General features: G+C 45.4%; 2 protein-coding genes across 4 annotated transcripts in view; one reads left to right on the top strand and one right to left on the bottom strand.

The window, feature by feature from the left end:
• Positions 1-20,493, bottom strand: part of ABHD11 (abhydrolase domain containing 11) — a 112,775-nt gene that overhangs the window by 36,301 nt on the left and 55,981 nt on the right. The window lies entirely within an intron of this gene.
• The window catches only part of HSF5 (heat shock transcription factor 5), a 40,455-nt gene continuing 21,758 nt past the window's right edge, over positions 1,797-20,493 (top strand). The window contains exons 1-3 of the mRNA XM_033922165.1: positions 1,797-4,238; positions 10,460-10,837; positions 19,202-19,299. Of these exons, the coding sequence (XP_033778056.1) occupies positions 3,686-4,238; positions 10,460-10,837; positions 19,202-19,299 (1,029 nt within the window). The 5' untranslated portion in view covers positions 1,797-3,685. The remainder of the gene's footprint in view (positions 4,239-10,459; positions 10,838-19,201; positions 19,300-20,493) is intronic.

The following is a 20,493-nucleotide window of genomic DNA, read 5'->3' as shown; positions in this document are numbered from 1 at the left end:
GTACTCTGCCCTATCACGCCCTCTGGAAGCGCATTCCAGGTGTCCACCACACGCTGGGTAAAGAAGAACTTCCTAGCATTCATTCTGAATCTGTCTCCTTTCAACTTTTCTGAATGCCCTCTTGTTCTTTTATTTTTTGAAAGTGTGAAGAATCTGTCCCTCTCTACTCTCTCTATGCCCTTCATGATCTTGTAAGTCTCTATCATATCCCCTCTAAGTCTTCTCTTCTCCAGGGTAAAAAGTCCCAGTTTTTCCAATCTCTCAGCGTATGAAAGGTTTTCCATCCCTTTTATCAGACGTGTCGCTCTCCTCTGAACCCTTTCGAGTATCGCCATATCCTTCCTAAGGTACGGCGACCAATATTGGACGCAGTACTCCAGATGCGGACGCACCATCGCTCGATACAATGGCAAGATAACTTCTTTCGTTCTGGTTGTAATACCCTTTTTGATGATGCCTAGCATTCTATTTGCCTTCTTAGCAGCCGCTGCGCACTGTGCCGACGGCTTCATTGTCAAGTCCACTATCACCCCCAGGTCCCTTTCTTGAGTACTCTCATTTAAAAACATCCCTCCCATCGTATAGTTGTACCTCGGGTTTCTGTTTCCCACATGTAATACTTTACATTTCTCGACATTGAACTTCATCTGCCATCTCGTTGCCCATTCCTCTAGTTTGTTCAAGTCCCTTTGCAGTTTTTCACAGTCTTCTTTAGTCCGAGCTCTACTAAATAGTTTAGTGTCATCTGCAAATTTTATTATCTCACACTTCGTCCCTGTTTCTAGATCATTTATGAATACATTAAATAGCAGCGGCCCTAGTACTGAGCCCTGTGGGACCCCACTCGTGACCTTTTTCCAGTCCGAGTAGTGGCCCTTCACTCCCACCCTCTGTCTCCTACCCGCCAACCAGCTTCTGATCCATTTATGTACATCTCCTTCCACCCCATGGTTCTTCAGTTTCCGGAGTAGGCGTTCATGGGGCACCTTGTCAAAGGCTTTTTGGAAATCAAGATATATGATGTCTATGGGGTCTCCGTTGTCCATCCGTTTGTTAATTCCTTCGAAGAAGTGCAATAAGTTAGTTAGGCATGATCTTCCCTTGCAGAACCCGTGTTGGCTGGTCATCAGCAATTCGTTTTTTTCAAAATGTTCATCAATTTTTTCTTTTATCAGTGTTTCTGCCATTTTCCCCGGTACCGAGGTCAGACTCACCGGTCTGTAATTTCCTGGGTCACCTTTTGATCCCTTTTTAAAGATGGGCGTAACATTGGCTATCTTCCAGTCCTCCGGGATCACGCCTGTTTTCAGGGATAGATTGCAAATTTGCTGCAGTAGTTCTGCTATCTCCTCTTTTAATTCCTTCAGAACCCTTGGATGGATTCCGTCCGGACCCGGGGATTTGTCTGTTTTTAATTTATCTATCTGCCTGTGTACATCTTCAAGGCTCACTTCCATGGTTGTTAATTTTTCTGCCTGATTTCCATTGAAGAATTGTTCAGGTTCCGGAATGTTGGATGTGTCTTCGTTTGTAAATACAGATGAAAAGAACGCGTTAAGTCTTTCTGCCACTTCTTTCTCCTCCTTCACCACTCCCTTCTTGTCACCATCGTCCAGCGGTCCCACATCCTCCCTAACCGGTTGCTTCCCTTTAACATATCTAAAGAACGGTTTGAAATTTTTTGCTTCCCTGGCTAGCCTCTCTTCATACTCTCTTTTGGCTTTTCGAACCACTCGGTGACATTCTTTTTGATACTTCCTGTTCTCATTCCAGTTCCCCTCAGTTTTGTCCTTTTTCCATTTCCTGAATGAATGCAGAAGGAAGAAGGCAAGTTGAAGATGCAATTTTGTTGAGCTAAGTACATTGCAAATTTCATCTGCACACAGAGAATACTTATTGAACTGTTCTGCTCATTGTGCTGGCATGACAGCAGGTTGAGGGTTGCTGCTCATGCCAGGAATATTTCAGAGGTACAGCGGAAGGGAAGTGGCAAGCATATGCAGAAGTGGGGGGCATACAGGGAGGATGGGTGCCCGAGCCCTCACCAAGATGGCGCCCGGGGACTGTCCCCCTACCCCTACTACACCATGGGAGACAGGCAGCAGGTGCAGATTGTGCAAAAGAGAAATACAAAAAAGAGACAAAGTTCTCAGCCCATCCAACAAAGTTGGGACAGTCTCCATCGAGGGCTTTCCACTTTTTTTTCATTCCATCGGAAAAGTAAGGAATGAAAAAAGTGGAAATTCGCTTGACAAGTGTATAGCCCTCAATGGAGATGGTCCCAAATGAAGTTAGTTGGGCTGGGAACTTTTCAGTATCCCCTAACACATTGGGCTGCTTTTTAAAGATAATTGGGTGGAATTATTAAAAAAAAAAAAAAAAGTACCTGGCAACACTTCTCCTTCTTTAGGTTGTCTCGTTCCATTTTCAGCCCTTCCAAGTTAAAAATGCATTGTTTTATTTGGCTGTTATTATGGGGGGAACGATTAACACTGACTCAGATCCAAAATTGAAAGGCTAGACCAAACAATAACAGTTTTCCTAACATTGAATCAAAAGAAATTAAAGGAACGATGGTATCTGGATAAATCTAGCTCTACAATATTGTAATTTGTACTGGAGGCGGTCTTCAAGAACGTGCAACTGTCTATGAGAGGCTGTGCGGGCCATAATCCCAGGCCAACCCGGAAGCGGCTCCCTGAAGGAGGCGTTCACAGTAAAATAAAATACATTTATATATACAAAAGCTGCATGCAGTCTTTGCTGTTTACACAACGCGAATACCGTGAGATATGCGATAACGGCATGCTTTAAATCGTACTACGATTCACGAAGGCATCAAATGGAGTAAACGAGCTCAAAACGGGTAACTAAATCGCATGTTTCCACGTGGCGCCCTTCCCGCGCAAATCCGCCTCATCCTGCACGGCGCGCGAGTCGCTTCGCTCGCTCGCAGGGGCGCGCGCCATCGCCCTCCCGTTCTATTTCCCGGAGTGCTCCCTTGGGTGCACTTTCCTTCCTCGCGCTCCCTGCGCCCGCCAAGCCTCGTCTACCCCTCCTGGCGCCTGCTTCGTCGCGCGCTCCCAGGGCGGCATCTCGAAGCATGATTGGTTGGAGTTTAGAATTTGAACGCGGCGGTTCGGGAACGGCATTAACGGTTCCATCGATCGGTAGGAGGCGGAATTCGTGGCCGGCGGACCGAGATCGGTAGGCGAGAATCCGCCCGGATCGAGGGAGAAATAGCGAGGGAGAGAAAGAATTTCCGGAACGGCAGAGATCCAAGAAGGAGAGAGAGAGAGAACGGTGGAAGGAGGAGACAGTCCAGGAAAGAGAGAAAAAGAAAAGGAGAATACAAAGACTGATACAGAAAGGGGGGGGGAGGGAGGAGGAGAGAGCAAAATCCAGGAAGGGAACAGACCAAAGATAAAGCTGGAGAAGGGGAAACATCTGGAGCACAAAAAGCTCTGCAAGAGACAGAGACAAGAAAGATTGGGGGAAGAGTTGGAAGAGACCCTCAGTCCTGACCAAATGCTATGATTGCAGTAAAGAGCCAGATGGAGGGAGGGTGTCTTTAACCCACAGTAGTGTGAGGGTTCAGATGGGTGCAAGGTGCCAGTAAGAAGCCTAGAGAGTGTGAGGTGTATCTATCAATTCTTTCTACCTAGTTTTCTGTATTGGCAAAGTTATGTCCTGTCATGTTCTGAGCCCCACCGTTAATGCAATGGAGGTGGAAAATGCTCTCTTATCCACCCCTATAAATCCCAACAATTTTCCTGCTAAGCTCTGGCGCCTAGTGAATAGCCCACGGTATCGCTCCATTCGCTGGGATGCCCGTGGGGAGGGCCTTATCATTGACCAGCAGCTTTTTGAGTCTGAGCTCCTGTGCCCAACCAAACCTGTTGATGAGGGGTCAGAGCTGTTCAAGACGACCAATTTCACCAGCTTCATCCGCCAGTTAAATCTGTATGGATTCCGGAAAGTGGTACTGGGAGCAGGTAGCAATCCGGGCAACCTGCACCCTGGAGGAGACTTGGGTGCTGGCGACGGGCACCTCCATCACTTCCATAGCGTTCACTTCAGAAAGGATCATCCAGAAATGCTGGTCAACCTAAAAAGGCTGACAAGTGCCAATAAAGCCAAGTTAGCTGCAGGCATGGAAGTGAATTCAAGACCTCCAAACCGTTTCCAGAGACTCCTCTCTAACTCATTGGATTCTATGGGCAAAGGAGAGAAGCCAGGTAGGAATAAATGCAAACTGGGGTAGCTTTCAAGCTAGGAACACATAGGAGAAAGTCTTTAGGCCTCCAGGAATTATGTTTTTGGGAATTTGCAGTTACAGAAAACACAAGTCTCACAAAATCTCTTTGCATAAATATACTACACTACTATTATTGAAGCCACCTTGATCTTGAGAAAACTGATATTGTGGAAAAAGAAGTGTGTTTACATTAAAAGTGTACCTACTGCATCCATTTAGTCAAGTTATACAAATGCACATTGTTCCTCTCCTTAGTGCCTAAATGTAAGAGTAATTTGCACTTTAAGATTATTTATTTATTTATTTAACACGTTTATAGTCTGCATATCCAGAATCTATGTGGGTAACAACTGCCCAGATTTGGAAAGGCCAGTCTAAAAAAAATAAGGTTTCAGACTTTTACAAAAAGCCAGGAAGTCAGTAGTTAAACGGATTGAATCTGGAACAGAATTCCATAGTAGAGGCCCTGCCACTTGGAATATTCAAGAACGATGTATAGCTTTGGTGATAGATCGAATGGGAGGAACAACTAAATGGCCTTTGATCGCAATGGACGGCGAGGTACATTTGCCTGCAACAAAGAGGCAATCACTTTAGGTAGCATATCATGTACAAATTTATGTACCAAAGTTAGTATTTTAAATTGTACTTTCAATGTAACTGGCAGCCAATGAAGTTCAGCAAGTATGGGTGTGACATGAGAATAACGAGACAGTCTAGCTCAGTGGTTCCCAACCCTGTCCTGGGGGACCACCAGCCATTCGGGTTTTCTTTTTTTTCTTCCAAATTCTTTATTAGTTATCAATCTTAAATCAAGTGCACAAACAATAAAACAATACAATTAAACACATCACTTGACAATCTTTCTGATTTATCTTACAATACATAAAATTACCACCCTCCCCTCCCATCATTCCTTTATTATTTCCCCAATAAGAAAAATGTAAAATATACCTCCCCCTCCCCCCAAACATTAGACGGTATAAATTACAATAGAAAATGGTGTTTACTCATTACAGTAAGAAGTTAATGGCTCCCAAATTTTATTAAATTTCTTATAGTTTCCTTGTTGTATAGCTATTGCTCTTTTCATTTTATATATGTGACATAATGAGTTCCACCAGAAATTGTAATTGAGTCTACTGTAATTTTTCCAATTACTTGTGATATGCTGAATGGCGACTCCTGTCATTATCAATAAAAGTTTATTATTATGTGATGATATTTGGCTTTTTTTCCTCATAGACACACCAAATAGTACTGTATCATAAGATAATGCCACATGCTTTTCCAATAAACAATTTACTTGATCCCAAATTGAGTTCCAAAAGGCTAAGATAAAGGGACAATAAAACAAAAGATGATCTAAAGTCCCTACGTCAAGATTACAGTGCCAACATCTATTAGACTTTGAACTATTTAACTTTTGTAGTCTAACTGGGGTCCAAAACGCTCTATGCAGAAGAAAAAAACAAGTTTGTCTCATAGATGCAGACACTACATCTCATCCTCCAAGACCAAATTTGTGGCCATTGAGATGCTGAAATTTGATTCTTAATCTCAATGCTCCAAATATCTCTAAGACCATTTTTGGGTTTCTTTTTAACAGATTCACTTATAATTTTATACCACTGTGCGGTATAATGGAAGTGACAGGTATGTAAATCTCTCTCATGCATATTCATTAGGGATATCTTGAAAACTCAACTGGCTGGTGGTCCCCCAGGACAGGGTTGGGAACCAGTGGTCTAGCTAATTATCCTAGCAGCAGTGTTCTGGGCCACTTGTACTGCCCTTAATGATTTCTTTGGCAAGTCACATAGAAGAGAGTTACAATAATCCAAGTACGGCAAAACATAACTTTGCATAAATAGTCTAATGTTAGCAGTTGATAACAGATCTCATAGTTTGAATTTAGTACCATCCCGATCTTAAAAAATACAGTTTTTATCACTAATGAGATGTGACTACGGAATTGTAGAGATAAATCTAAAATGACTCCCAAACTCTTGATCTTGAAATACCTAAGCACTATACCAAGTATTTTAAAGCTAAAGTTGATTGGCTTTATAAAGGGTAATGCTGCTGCTGATCTCTGAGTGAAAGAAGGCGAGAATTAGTGGGAGCCAGTCAGGAAACCGCTCAGTGCCGACCAGCAGCACCAAAGCTCCTGCTCAGTGCTGCTCAGCGGCTGAAGAGAACTCAAGCATCCACCGACGACCGGGTTAGCAGCGGGGCAGGAGCACGGAAAGCTCACTCCTGCCCGCTGTACCTCTGGACCACCAGGAATTGGCAGAGGAGGTACACAGGGCAGGGATGGGGGACATGGTGTAGAGTCTGACAGGGGAGGGAGAGGGGACAGGGTATAGAGTCTGACAGAATTGTTGGACATAGATGTGTGGCATGAGAGGGAATGACAGATGATATATTTGGGGAAAGGGAGAATTGTTGGACATGATAGTGATGGAGAGGAAGGAGGGAGAAATGTTACAATGGGAGGGAGGGGAGATGACTCAAAGAAGGGAGAGATGTCAGACCACTGGAATGTGAAGGAGAGAGAGAAAGAGAAATGCCAGACCACAGAATGGAAGGGAAGGAAGGGAGAGAGAGACACCAGATGTCAGAAAGGAGAGGAGAGAGATGTTAGACCTCGGGAAGAGGTAGAGAAGGAAAGAGAGAAGCCAGACCATGGGAGAGGAGAGAGATTCCAGGATTTGGGAAGGAGAGGAGAAAGATGCCAAACCATATGAGGGGGGAAAGGGGAAAACAGAGATATCTGGCCATGGGAGAGGATTGAGATGGTGCATAGGGATGGAGGGGAAGGGGAGACAAAGGGAGGAAATGGTGCACAGCAATGGGTATGACAGGGAAGAGATAAGAAGAAATGCTTCTTATGGATAGATGGGAGTAGGGGAGAAGAAAGAGGGAGGAGATGGTACACATGGATAGATGGGAAGGCATGGAAAAGTAGATTTTGAGAAGAAAGCAGTAAAATGGAAGACAGCTGAATGTTAAAAGTTAATGCTAAAGATGGATGTATGGCAATAAATGAAGGAGAGAAAACCAGCAAATGGATAAGGTGTCCCTAGATATATAGTTAAGAGCATAGACAGAAGGAAGTCCAGCCAGAGACTGGGAAAGATGGTTTGAAAACCAAAATCACCAGACAACAAAGGTAGGGGAAATTATTTTATTTTCAGTTTGGTGACTGAACTGTGTCAGTTTTGAGAAATTACATCTGCTGTTTATATTTTGCACTGTTAAGGAAGAAATGCATTTGTTTCTATTTCTCTGGGGTTATACTGCATGCAAAGTCTTGAACCTTAGGGTTTCATTTATATATATTAGTTCTTTTAGTTTGTGGTCCTGTATTTGCATAGGGGTAATCTGTTTTCTAGTAGGAATGAATGTTGAGAAGCATACGTACAGTGTGCTTTGTGTAGTTTAATTTTGTGGTTAACCATTATGTGTTGTTAATAAGATTATATTGTGTGTATATATGGAAAAAATGGTATTACAATTAGTACTATTATGGGGGCGGGGTCTGGGGCGGAGCTTGAGGCCCCCCCAACAAAAAAAGCATTCCGCTGCCTATGCATATAGTAATTTGACAAAGTCTCAGAGGGGCTCTGCTGTTTGTGGACCAAGGTAAATACCGTGAAGTGGATGAAATTCAATAACCAGTTAACTTCTTTTCAGCAAACTTTTTGTAAGTACAGTGGAACCTTGGTTTACGAGCATAATTCGTTCCAGAAGCATGCTCGTAAATCAAGTTACTCGTATATCAAAGCGACTTTCCCCATAGGAATGAATGGAAACTCGCTTTGATTTTTTCCACCAAATCCCCCCCACCCGAGGCTACCGGCGCTGCTCCATCACCCCCTCCCCCCCGCTCTAACCGGCATCGCACCCCTCGAACCGGCATCGCAACCCCCCTCCCCCGCGAACACCCTCCCCCCCACTGCGAGAACCGCATCGCACCCCTGTGCTGAATGCGGCATCCGCCCGCCCTTCCTCTCAAACACGCTCCTTACCCCTTCTGCTGGTTGTGAGAGTGAAAGCAAGCTCCCAACTCTTGCCGGGCCTTGAGCATCGAGAGAACGAGAGCCAGAAGGCCTTGAGCATGCGCAGTTGCTCAAGGCCCGGCCCAGGCAAGAGGCGGGAGCTTGCTTTCACTCTCACAACCAGCAGAAGGGGTAAGGAGCGTGTTTGAGAGGAAGGAAGGGCGGATGCCGCTTTCAGCACGGGGGTGTGATGCGGTTCTCGCGGGGGGGGGAGGGGGTTGCGATGCCGATTGGAGGTGCGATTCCGGTTAGAGCGGGGGGGAGGTGCTCGCATATCGGAACATGCTCGGTTTGCGAGACAAAAGTTTGCTGAGTGTTTTGCTCGTCTTGCAAAACACTCGCAAACCGGGTTACTCACAAACCGAGGTTCCACTGTATATGACTAGCACCAAAGTTAACTTACAGAATAGACATCAGTACACAAGACTGTGTCTGAATTCAAGATAGGCACGTGGGATCTCTTGGAGAGAGAAAGAGATAATGGTTACTGCAGATGGGCAGACCAGATGGGCCATGTGGCCTTTATCTGCCATCATGTTTCTATATGGAAATCTACCTATGCCAAGGAGGCCATTAGTTAATCTGCCACAATGCACATAAATTTTTAAGGGAGAAATACATGAGTGCAATGCAAGAAATTTACAGTCAGTCTGAAAAGATATAAGGATATAATTCAGAACCGAACCCCTCCCAAAATAAAATAATCCCTTCAAGAGGAGGGGATCATGTCAAAGAAGTGTGCCAGACTATTTTTTGAAGTCAGGGGAGGGGTCATATAGAGGGGTTGTTAAACTACCAGGGATTTTGATTTTATATTGGGGGCAGGGGGAGGGAGGGAGGGAAGTAGGAGATCACTAGACCAGGTGGTTTAAAAAAGAAATGTTCACCTTCCTGTTAGTGTGTGAGTCAATCACCGTTCATGCGTTGATAGGAAGGAAGACATTTTTGCAGTGAGCTGCAGATTATTACTATGATTCCTTTTCCAGTTGTTTACCTACTCATTGATCATTGCAGCTGCAGTATATTTGTGAGAGAATTTTGTGATAGCAGCTGCATATCCACAGTGAACATAAGCAATGCCTCCGCTGGGTCAGACCTGAGGTCCATCGCGCCCAGCAGTCCGCTCACGCGGCGGCCCAACAGGTCCAGGACCTGTGCAGTAATCCTCTATCTATACCCCTCTATCCCCTTTTCCAGCAGGAAATTGTCCATTCCTTTCTTAAACCCCAGTACCGTACTCTGCCCTATAACGTCCTCTGGAAGCACATTCCAGTGAATATATATATATATAAGATGGATCCATATATAATGGAGGCAGTGCAAGTAAATCTAAATCAAGCATATTCATTGTGGCAATCCTGAAAACCTCTGACTGATTGGGGTAGATAACCATTGTCTCTTATTCATGTGGTGTAGAAAGGAGAGAAGCAGTGGCTATGGCATTCCTTTCCTGATGAAATGATTTTATTTTAGTATGATTGTAAACCACATAAATGGCTACAATATGCGGTATATCAAGCTTTAATAAACTTGGAAACTTAGAGTGAGGAAGAGATCGTAGGACATGGGAGAGAAGGGGTAATGAGAGCCTGCAGAGAAGAGTGGTGACAAGTTTATTAAAAGTGTTGTACACGCAATGTCAAGTACTTCAATGCATATAACAGTTTAAAAATAGACAAAAAATAAAACAATTTTATTACAAATAAACAAAGTATAAACGTACAAATTTAATTACTGATACAAAAGGAGAGGGGGATGAACTACAATCTTTAAAAGAAGAGGGAGAGGGTTGGGAGTCATGGGAAGGCAGGAGAGGCAGAGCTGGAGGATATATGACATGGAGTGAGAGAAGCAGAGGCGGAATACGGGGGAGTTTAAAAACATGTTACTTTTTTCTATACATGATAAAATCCTTCTTGAATTTCTCCTCCAATATTTGATAACTGAAAGGTAGAGAATATCAGGTCCTCTGCACACACAGTTAACCTTCCTGAAGGATGAAGATCCCCTAAATTGTGACCTCCATAGAGATGGATGCATAACAGGCTGTCAAGAAAATAGACCTTTCTCCTTTTGATAAGATTATTGCAGAGGCTTTATTAGCTTATCATTAATCAGTATGCTTTTGACTTTGCAGGTCCAGTAACTGTAGGACAACTGCACAGATCTTTCCGAAGAGATAATTTATCTCCTTACTCCTATGCATCAGCTTCACCCCACAGCCACAGCACTTTCCCAGTGAAAGGTTTGGATCGAACCCCCATCCCTCCCAGAACTTGGCAGAACTCATTAGGGATGCTCCCAAGTCAAGTGGATACACCACCGGCCTTCTCAGAGAAGGAGATTCCATTTCCTGTTCTCCAGCGGTTTCCAACTGAGGTGACATACACGCTGCAGCCCACTGTAACCTCTGTCCCCATCCAGCAAGGACCCCAGAACATGACCAGCTCCTCTCAGAAATACAGCAACTACACAGCTGCTTCAGCACAATACTCCCAAGCGTACTATCCAGCAGGTACACCGTCAAGATTGGACATCTATGCATTTTGAGATCTGAAATTTTCTGTGACAAGATCTGGACTGTAATTACTATGGGGTGGAGGGGCATGCTTTCATGATAAGGTTTAATTCATATTACTGGGTGGAGTACACGAAAGAGAAAATAGCCATACATGAGTCCACAGTATAAGGAAATGTAAAAGGCCACAGATGGCGCAACGAAGCAGGAGAACCTTTATTGGAAGATCCAGCACAACCTGTGTTTTGGCAAATGCCTGTGGCAGGGATCATAGACTTACAAATCTTCCAAGAGAAAATACCAAACTCACATAGTCACAACCATGAAATTCTGTAGCAAAGATATAGGACTCTGTACCATAGCTATTGCTTCCCATTAGTCACAAATCTGCAGAAGGGTGTCACTCAAAAACTCTGCAGCTCTTCAATTTTTCCTTCTGAAAGTAAACTCAGAAGGTATGTTCTGATCTGCTTTCTTTTCGGGTCTTTTTGCCATCGTTTTTGATTTTCCTGCATGCTTCGGTGCTCTGAGGTCCCCTTCTAGGGCTTACTCTGCTGGGGAAAGGACGCAGTCCCATGTGGATGGAATGCTGATTTATCAGAGGCATGAGCGCAGGCTGTGGGGCCCCTAAGTAACAACCCTTTGGGTATTGGGGAGCTGGATGAAAAATTTCTTCCCCTGACACGTTGCGTGCATTTTCAGGGGTGAGAGTCCTTGTTTGGGGGTCTGTCCGACTGTCAGCCTGAGGATCTCCAGCGGCGGACTTGTTACTGGCTTTCTTTGAGGCAGAAATCCTTTCCTTGCAAACAGGCTGCTGCATACTGACAGGCACCAGAAGTCATAGTGAGTGCTCCCATTATTCACTATGGGGAAAATTGGGGGAGGCGAAGGGATCTGAAAAGGCCTGATTCGAGAGTTTCTGGGGTTAGTCAGGTTCCCCCTCCTCCAATCCCCCTTTTTTGACATTTTTAATTTTTCCCTTGAGCTCACATGAACTGGTTTTTTTTGGTGTGAATTTTCTGGCGGCAGCCATCTTGGATTTTTAGCAAAGACACACTACAGCAGGAGTGCCCAATACGTCGATTGCGATCGACCGGTAGATCAGGAAGGCAAAGTGAGTCGATTGCGGAGCCCATCCCAGGCTCCGTGATAGACTCGCGTTGCCTTCACAATCTACCAGGCCGATCAGCCTTCCTCTCCCCGATGTCAATTCTGCCGTCGGAGAGGAAGTTCCGGGCCAGCCAATCGCTGTCTGGTTGGCCCAGAACTTCCTCTCCGACAGCAGAATTGACGTCGGGGAGAGGAATGCTGGTCGGCCCGACACAGGGAGAGCTTGGGGTGGCGGTGGCTTTGGGGCCTTTTCCCCGATGGCGGTAGCGGCTTGGGGGCCTGTTCCCCGATGGCAGCGGCAGTGGCTTGGGGAAGGGCAGGGAGAAAGAAAGAAAGGGGGCGGGCAGGGAGACAGAAGGAAAGAAGGGAAACAAAAAGAAAGGTGGCATGAAGAGAGAAAAAAAGAAAGGGAGGCAGGGAGAACGAAAGGGCAGGGAGAGAGGAAGAAAGAGTTGGGGGAGGGAATGAGGTCTGGAGGAGAGGAATCATAAAGGCTGAAAGAAGGGAAAAAAGATTGGATGAACAGTCAGAAGAAGAAAGTGCAACCAGACTCATGAAATCACCAAACAACAAAGGTAGGAAAAATGATTTTATTTTCAATTTAGTGATCAAAATGTGTCCGTTTTGAGAATTTATATCTGCTGTCTATATTTTTCACTATGGCCCCCTTTTACTAAACCGCAATAACGGTTTTTAGCATTGAGAGCAGCGCAGGGCATTCAGTGCAGCTCCTTGCGCTAAAAACTGTTATCGTGATTTAGTAAAAAGGGAGGGGGTATATTTTTGTCTATTTTTATATAGCTGTTACTGAGGTGACATTGCATAGAGTCATCTGCCTTGACCTCTTTCAAAAAAACCCAGAATATAAATGATAATTAACACCGGAATATAAATGATAATTAACATTTTATCTGTGTACAGTGTGCTTTGTGTTTTTTAAAAAATTTTATTGTTGGTAGATCATTTTGACTTGGTCATTTTAAAAGTAGCTCGCAAGCTCAAAAAGTGTGGGCACCCCTGCACTACGGGAACATGAGGGCTGCTATTCCATTTCTCCTTTGGGGTGTTTTAATGGCTCCTCTAGTTGTTCTTAGCAGGATGATTCCTAGCTACTCATGCATAATTTATTGTTCCATGTTAAATGGTTAACTGTTATAATTATTGTTCTTTTATCATAAGTTACAGAGCAGAATAAAATATAGTTTGTCGCTGGGAAAGTTCTCCTTGCCCCCCTTTCTCTTTTCTTCTGTTTCAGTAGAGTTTGATTGCTTTGGTACTAACTGTTCTCCACTGCAGAAGGAGAGGAGTTCAGTGTTTTTGACTATGGTGCAGAATCCTATCTCTTCTATCAGAAAAAGATTAGCAAGGTAATGTTTCATTCAGAGTGCTGCTTATGTGTGTTAAGTTTGTGGTTTGTTGTTCCACCTGTGACCTTTTACACTTTGTATCACTAATTTCCTTATCATCCCAGGAAACCAGTCCATATGTTTGGATTTATGCTCTCCTCCCAGCAGTTGGTAAGATTCCCTTGCAACCTCTGATGGTCTGGTAGGACTTTATTTCCATTTCTTTGGTTAGTCATATTAAACAAAAGCATATACAGTACACACAAAACTATGCTTTCTTTTTATCCCTTAATACAGACTGAATATTCAAGCTCAAAGTGATGTCTTGAAACTTGAGTGTTAGCAGTAGGGATTTCAGTTTGTTGGTTTATTTTCAGTTTCCTGGAGCATAAAGATTTTCCAGTCAATTTTCAGCCAGCGATGGTCAACATTTTTTATGTACTGGCAAGCTAAATTAACCCCAGATATTCAGTGCCGAGCCATGTCCAGGCACCAGCATGGAATATATGGCTCTTTCTGGACTTGTGTTGGTTGTGAGGAGTTACGTAGGTCCCCCATATGGGACCCGCATAATGCAATTTGTTTCCCTCCTCAAGGCCCCCTTACCAGCTCTGATACCATCTCCCCTCCCCCCTCTGACCACATCTAAGTTGCAGTAGGCTCTCTGGGACTACCTTAACTGGCCTAGTGTCTAGTAGTTGTTGAGGGCAGGAGCAAACCCAGTCACTCTTGCTTTTCACAGCCTTTGAGTGAAAATGGCTGCCACAACCTCTAATGGTAGTCTCATGGTACTACTGTTGGGGGCCAACTCATAGTGGTAGCGCTGTAAGAGTATCACTAGAGTGTGCTGGTCATTTTCACTCTGGAACTACAAAGGGCAGGAGCGAGCAGTTTGCTTCTGTCTTGAACAAGTACTAGGCCAGTTAAGGTAGGTCTGGAGAAGGGGGAATCAGAGCTGGTTGGGGGGGAAGGATGGGAATCTATACAACTTTATGTGGGTCTCAGCTGAATCAAGCCAGGGAGGGAGCGAGTGGCGTTTGCTTCTGCCCCAAACGATTACCAGGCCAATTAAGGTAGGTCTGGGGAGGGAGGGTTGGTCATCTCCTATCTGCAGACTGGTACCTGGAAATTACTGGCACCCACATAGCTCACTGGGCAGTTAGAACAGCTATTTCCAGTGCAGTAAGTGAGACATTCTAGACAGTAGTTATTTCCCTTTAGACACATGGTTGCAAAAGGAATCCACTCTGGATTTTTCACTCTGCCTCTATAGTACTTCACTATGCAGTTTAGCGCTTTCTACGGTTTTTTCTTTCTGCACGCATGGATGCAGTTGTGTGTGTTCTGCTCTTCCCATTTTATTGTTTTAATTTGATGTAATTTTGACCCCTTTTCCAAAAATTGGAGACCAATCCTGGATCTCAAAGCAGTCAACGTGGCTCTGAAGATGCCCCACTTCCGCATGAAGACTGTGCATTCTGTCATTGCTTCGTAGTGCCAGGAGAGTTTCTGGCCTCCCTGGATCTCACGGAAGCGTATCTCCATATTCCCCTCTTTCTGGAGCACAGAAAGTTTCTGCGGTTTCACATCTTGGAGCAGCACTTTCAGTTTGTGGTTCTTCCATTCGGATTGGCGTCAGTGCCAAGGACTTTCACCAAGGTGATGGTGGTAGTGGCAGTGCATCTCCACTCCCTAGGCGTCCTGGTCCATCCATATCTGGACGACTGGCTGATCAGAGCTCCCTCTCTGGCCAAGGGGATCCAGGCGGTCCAGCAAGTGGTTCACTTGTTACAGCGTCTGGGCTGGGTGTTCAACCTTTGGAAGACTCATCTGGAGCCCACCCAGATTTGGAGAACCTGGGGGGTCTGCTTTCACATGGGATAGAACAAAGTTTTCCTCCCCTTGTCCTGTTGGGAGAAGATTCGGAAAGTCATCAGAAACCTTCTGGTCACTCCGACCCCAACATCCTGGCAATATCTCGAGGTCCTTGGGCTCATGGTGGCGACAATCGATGCAGTTCCATGGGCCAGAACCCAACAATGTCCTCTGCAGGAGGCTCTGTTGTCCCGATGGAATCCGGAGCAGGACCCATTGCTTGCCCTCCTGCCCTGGTCGGCAGTGGTGCACAGCAGCATGGAGTGATGGCTGTGTCCCCTATCACTGGCCAGGGGTCTTCCACTCCAGATCTCGGATTGAGTGGACTCTGTCTATGGATGTGAGTCTCTCCGGCCAGTGCAGGGCTGGTGTACGCCCTCGATCAATCGCCTGGAACTAAGGGAGATTCAACTGGCCCTCCTGCATTTCCAGGCCTGTCTCCATCATCGAGCTGTCCGAGTGTTCTTGGACAACACCACGGCGGTGGCTTATGTCAATCATCAGGGGGGACGAGGAGTTCCTCCCTGAGCATGGAGGCTCGGTTGCTCTTTTGCTGGGCAGAAAGACACCTGGTAGCGCTGTCCATGGCTGGTTTGGACAACATTCAGGCAGACTTTCTCAGTTGACGGATGCTGTACCCCGAAGAGTGGTCTCTCTCCTAGAGAGCGTTTGAGTGCATAGTTCACCGCTGAGGGGTCCCAGTGTTCAATCTCATGGCAACTGCGGTGAACAAAAAGGCCAATTGGTTTTACAGTCATCTTCGAGAGGCTGGCAGCAAAGGCCTGGATGCTGTGGTGCATCCCTGGCCCCAGGAGGGTCTTCTTTACGCTTTCCCTCCGTGGCCCATGATAGGGCATCTGTTGCGTCGAATAGCAGAGTATGAGGAGCCGGGGATCCTGGTGGCTCCCAACTGGCCGAGGCGGCTGTGGTATGCCCACTTGGCTGGGCTCTGGCAGAGTCAAGGGTTGCAGTTACCTTGTCACCCTCTTCTCCTCATGCAAGGGCCGATCGCTTTGCAGGACCCGGACCACTTTGGTCTTATGGCTCTAGAGTGCACGGCTTTGACGGCATGGGGCTATTTTACTGCGGTGATAGCCACGTTGCTTCGGCAGCATCTGCAGATGTGGCAACCTACACGAAAACTTGGCGGTGCTACCAAGCATGGTGCACCAGCCGACAGGAGGATACTTCTTTTTCCCTCTCCAAGATAGCCTAAAAAAGGGCCTTTCAATGGCTTCGCTACAGGTTCAGATTTCAGGTCTACCCAGCCTGGACCCTATTGCCTTGAGGGTCTCCTTGGCAGTTCATCCAGACGTGGTCCGTTTTCTATGGGGTAAATAATAATAATAATTTTATTTTTATATACCGCCAAAGCCATAGTAGTTCGAGGCGGTTTACAACAAGAAGAGCTGGACAGTCAGCGAAGGAAAATAACAATGGATATTTTGGATACAGCGAAGAAGAAGAAAAAAAAAAAAACAGTGAGGATTTTGGTTACATAAAGTCACAATGTAGGGAAACAAGATGTGAAAAGGAGTGCAGTAGAGAGTTTAAGGGTTCTTGGTTACAAAACGGTTGAACAAGTTTGTTTAATTAGTTTTCTGAAGTTAAGGTAGGATGAGGAGAGTTTGATGAAGTTGCCTAGCCAGTTGTTTTGTTGACTTGCTTGGAAGGCTAGCGTTCTGTTTAGGAAATCTTTTGTATTGGCAGGTTTTTATTGAAGGGTGGTTGAACAAAACGTATTCTAGTGGAACAATCGAATTTAAAGTGGGAGACCAGGTATAGCGGGGCCATGCCAAGGACAGATTTGAAACAAAGGCAGGCAAATTTGAATAGCACTCTTGCTTCTAGTGGTAGTCAGTGGGGGTTATGTGGTCCCATTTTTTTATACCGAAGATCAGTCGCACTGCAGAATTTTGTATGATTCAGAGTCTATGTAAGGTTTTCTTGAGGGACCCCAGATAGATGATATTACAGTAGTTGAGTAGGCTCAAGATGGAGGATTGTACCAGTAGGCGAAAGGATTCTGCATCGAAATACTTTCTGATGGTTCTGAGTTTCCATAGTGTCAAGAATCCTTTTTTGATCAGTGAATCTGTGTGAATATCTAGAGTGAGGTAGCGGTCTAGCGTCACACCCAGGATTTTTATGAAATCGACAATGGGGAAGGTTTGTCCTTTCAGGGAAATTGAAGTGTCTTTAATTTTGTCATTTGGGCTCGCCAGGAAGATTTTGGTTTTTTCAGAGTTGAGTTTCAGTCTGAACACAGACATCCATGATTCAATATGATCCAATGTTGATGATAGTTGGTTCTTCAATTCGTGCTGACTCTTGCTCCCGCTGCTCGTCCCTTCAGAAGCGTATCCTCAAAAACCGTCTGCTTCAGTAAAGACAACTGTTCAGCGCCACAATGGACACGGAGCCCAGTTCATCTCTGACACCGTTCGCACTGCCCAAGACCACACTGACCAAGATGACACAGAGTGGATCCCCCAACGTTGGCTCCGGTGTCGCAACTCACAGTGGGTAAGCCGGCTCAGAAGCCTTCCCCCACCCCTTCTGGGCCTCAGGTCAAACTGGCAGTGAGCCAAGTCCTGTCGACCTCGAGGAGACCCAAAAACCGCTTGGCTCCATTTTCAGTGAGTGCCTCGACATCGGCCTCCTCATCGCCAGAGCACAGAGCTACACCGACGGGCCCGGCAAAAAAGCCAACAGTACCGGTGCATTCCATTAAACAGCAGATTAAGGAATTGCTGCATGAGGAGTTATGGGAGCAATTACAACTTCTCCTTCCTGTTATGGCGACGCCGGCTCCTCCAGTGCCAGTCAGGTCTGAGCCCTCGACAATGGCACAGGCTTTTCAAGAGACTACATCTGTGCCGCCTCACCTGGTTAAGGAACCGGTATCGTGGACGCTTCGGCACCCTCTTCTTCTCAGATGTCTCCTGAGACGGTGTCAGAAAGGTCAGGCAAAGTGTTATAAAAAATGAAACATCTTGAGCCCTCGACACCCAGTGCTCGTCACCGACCTCCACCAACCCGAGATTCAGACCTGTGGGGAGATTCTGATCAAGAATCCCTTGTATCTGTTGATGAGATCTCTTCAGATGAGGATTCTCATTTATCATCTTCTCAAGAGCCTATTCACAAATCTGACAAGTCATCTTGTTCTAGATTTTTAAAGGAAATGTCTGAGGTTCTTTCCATTACACTTGAAGCTGACTCCAAGAAATCTAAGCAATTTTTTATGCCTTAGATTATGACCAGCCGCCCAAGGAGTTTCTGAAGCTCAGAGGAACACCCGGAAGATAGAAGGCCGCGAAGCAGCCTGTCTAGATTTCTGCCGACGCTGCCGGTTTGTTAAAAGGTATTTATTTTGGTCTCGTGGTTCAAATGGGGGAGAGAGATGGGTCGGCTGGTGGGGTGATAGAAAGATGCTACACCGGGGGGGATAGGAGGAAGGGAAGGATAGAAGCTGCAAGGGTTCTGCTGCACAAGGGATGGGAGAGAGGTATAGAAGCTGCAAGGGTTCTGCACAAGGCATGGGAGGGATAGAAAGATATTACACAAGGGGATGGATGAGAGGGGAGGAAAGATGCACATGTGGGGGAGAGAAAGGAAACAGGAAGAATTGGGGTGGAGGAGAGGAAAGGAGAGATGATTATTGTACATTGAAAAAAATAAGTCATCCCTGAAAATAAGACACTGTCAAATTAATTTTGAGCCCAAAAAAGGCACTAGGTCTTATTTTTAGGGAAACATGATAGTTAATTTGTTATCATTAAATGTTTATTGAGTCAAAACAATGTACACTGAATACAAAAAAAACTTGGCTTGCCTGGAAATTACATTGGATCAGCTCAGCGTGTAAGTTTGAGATTCTTATTCAGTTTGTATATTTGACAGAAATTGTCATTGGTACTGTAATCTGTGCTTGACTCTGCTTTTATAGGAATGAACTTGTGTGTGTTTATATATATTTACAAAGATAGTCTTTTGAATTTCCTATTTGTGCTTGGAATTTTTCTAGCTGTGTTGCAGTGCTGTTCACCACCTGCCCACATGGAATCTCTCACTGGGTGTCCTAACCCTACTGGTCCCTCATACCAGCACTGCAGCTATTTCCAGGTGAGTGAATAAATAGAACTGAAATGAATGAACTCTTGGATAGTGTATGATATATTTTGTACAATCACACTGTATTCCTGGATTAGTAAGTTATTTTCCTATGGTCAGCAGGCTTGTAGTGAGCCTCTTTATACAGAGTCTTGAGCTCTTCTCCCAGGAGTCCTGTTCTTTCCTGCAAGCCAGACTGTAGGAACTCAGCTTTTACATGGACGCCTTCAATTCATTGGAGCGATCCTAGACACTACTCTCATGAGAGCGTTCCTTCCACCGGATTGTCTTCAGACGCTCATCTATCTCTGTCAGCAAGTGCTTCCACTTCAAACCATCTCTGCCAGGCACATGATGGTTCTTGTGGGCCACATGGCTTTCACTTTTCATGTCACGCCATTGGCAAGACTCCATCTGCGAACTTTCCAGTGGACTCTGGCTTCTCAGTGGTCTCAGGCGATGGATCGTCTTTCACAGCACATATCTGTGACATCGTCTCTTCTGCACTCGCTTTAATGGTGGTTGACCTTCTCTAATCTTTCCAGAGGTCTTCTTTTTCACTTGCCTCCTCATCACAAGATCATCACGACAGATTTGTCTCCTTATGCATGGGAAGCACACATAGACGATCTGTAGACTCGAGGTCTTTGGACTGCCAGGGAAAGAAAGTTTCACATCAATTGCCTGGAACTCAGAGCAATGTTTTACGCCCTCAAGGCGTTTCAACATCTCTGCCCTCAAGTCCTCCTCCTTTGCATGGACAATCAAGTTGCTATGTACTACATCAACAAGCAAGGAGGCACGGGCTCTCTCCTGTTGTGTCAGGAAGCCCAGAAAATTTGGGCTTGGGCGTCAGCTCGCAATCTGTTCCTGAAGGCTGTCTACATTCAAGGAGAGAAGAATTTACTAGCAGACAATCTCAGCAGAATTCTTCAACCTCACGAGTGGACTCTCGACCCTGTACCTCTCCAGTCTGAATTTGTTCAATGGGGCACTCCACAGGTAGACTTATTGAACACCAATCAGTCACCTTCGTTGTTTTTCTCCTGCTTTCATGCTTGTGGAGGTAGTATCTCCTGTGTTTTCATGACATACCATCAGCCATTCAGAAGTGACTAACAGGAGTGCTAACTTACCAGGAACCTCTCCACTGGATGATCATTGGCTCTACCTCTTGTGTCATCACATGGAGTGTTGAGGGAAAGA

The sequence above is a fragment of the Geotrypetes seraphini genome, chromosome 15, assembly GCF_902459505.1.
Source record: "Geotrypetes seraphini chromosome 15, aGeoSer1.1, whole genome shotgun sequence".
Taxonomy (NCBI): domain Eukaryota; kingdom Metazoa; phylum Chordata; class Amphibia; order Gymnophiona; family Dermophiidae; genus Geotrypetes; species Geotrypetes seraphini.
The sequence above is the reverse complement of the archived record's forward strand: the minus strand, read 5'-3'. Positions and strand labels throughout refer to the sequence as shown.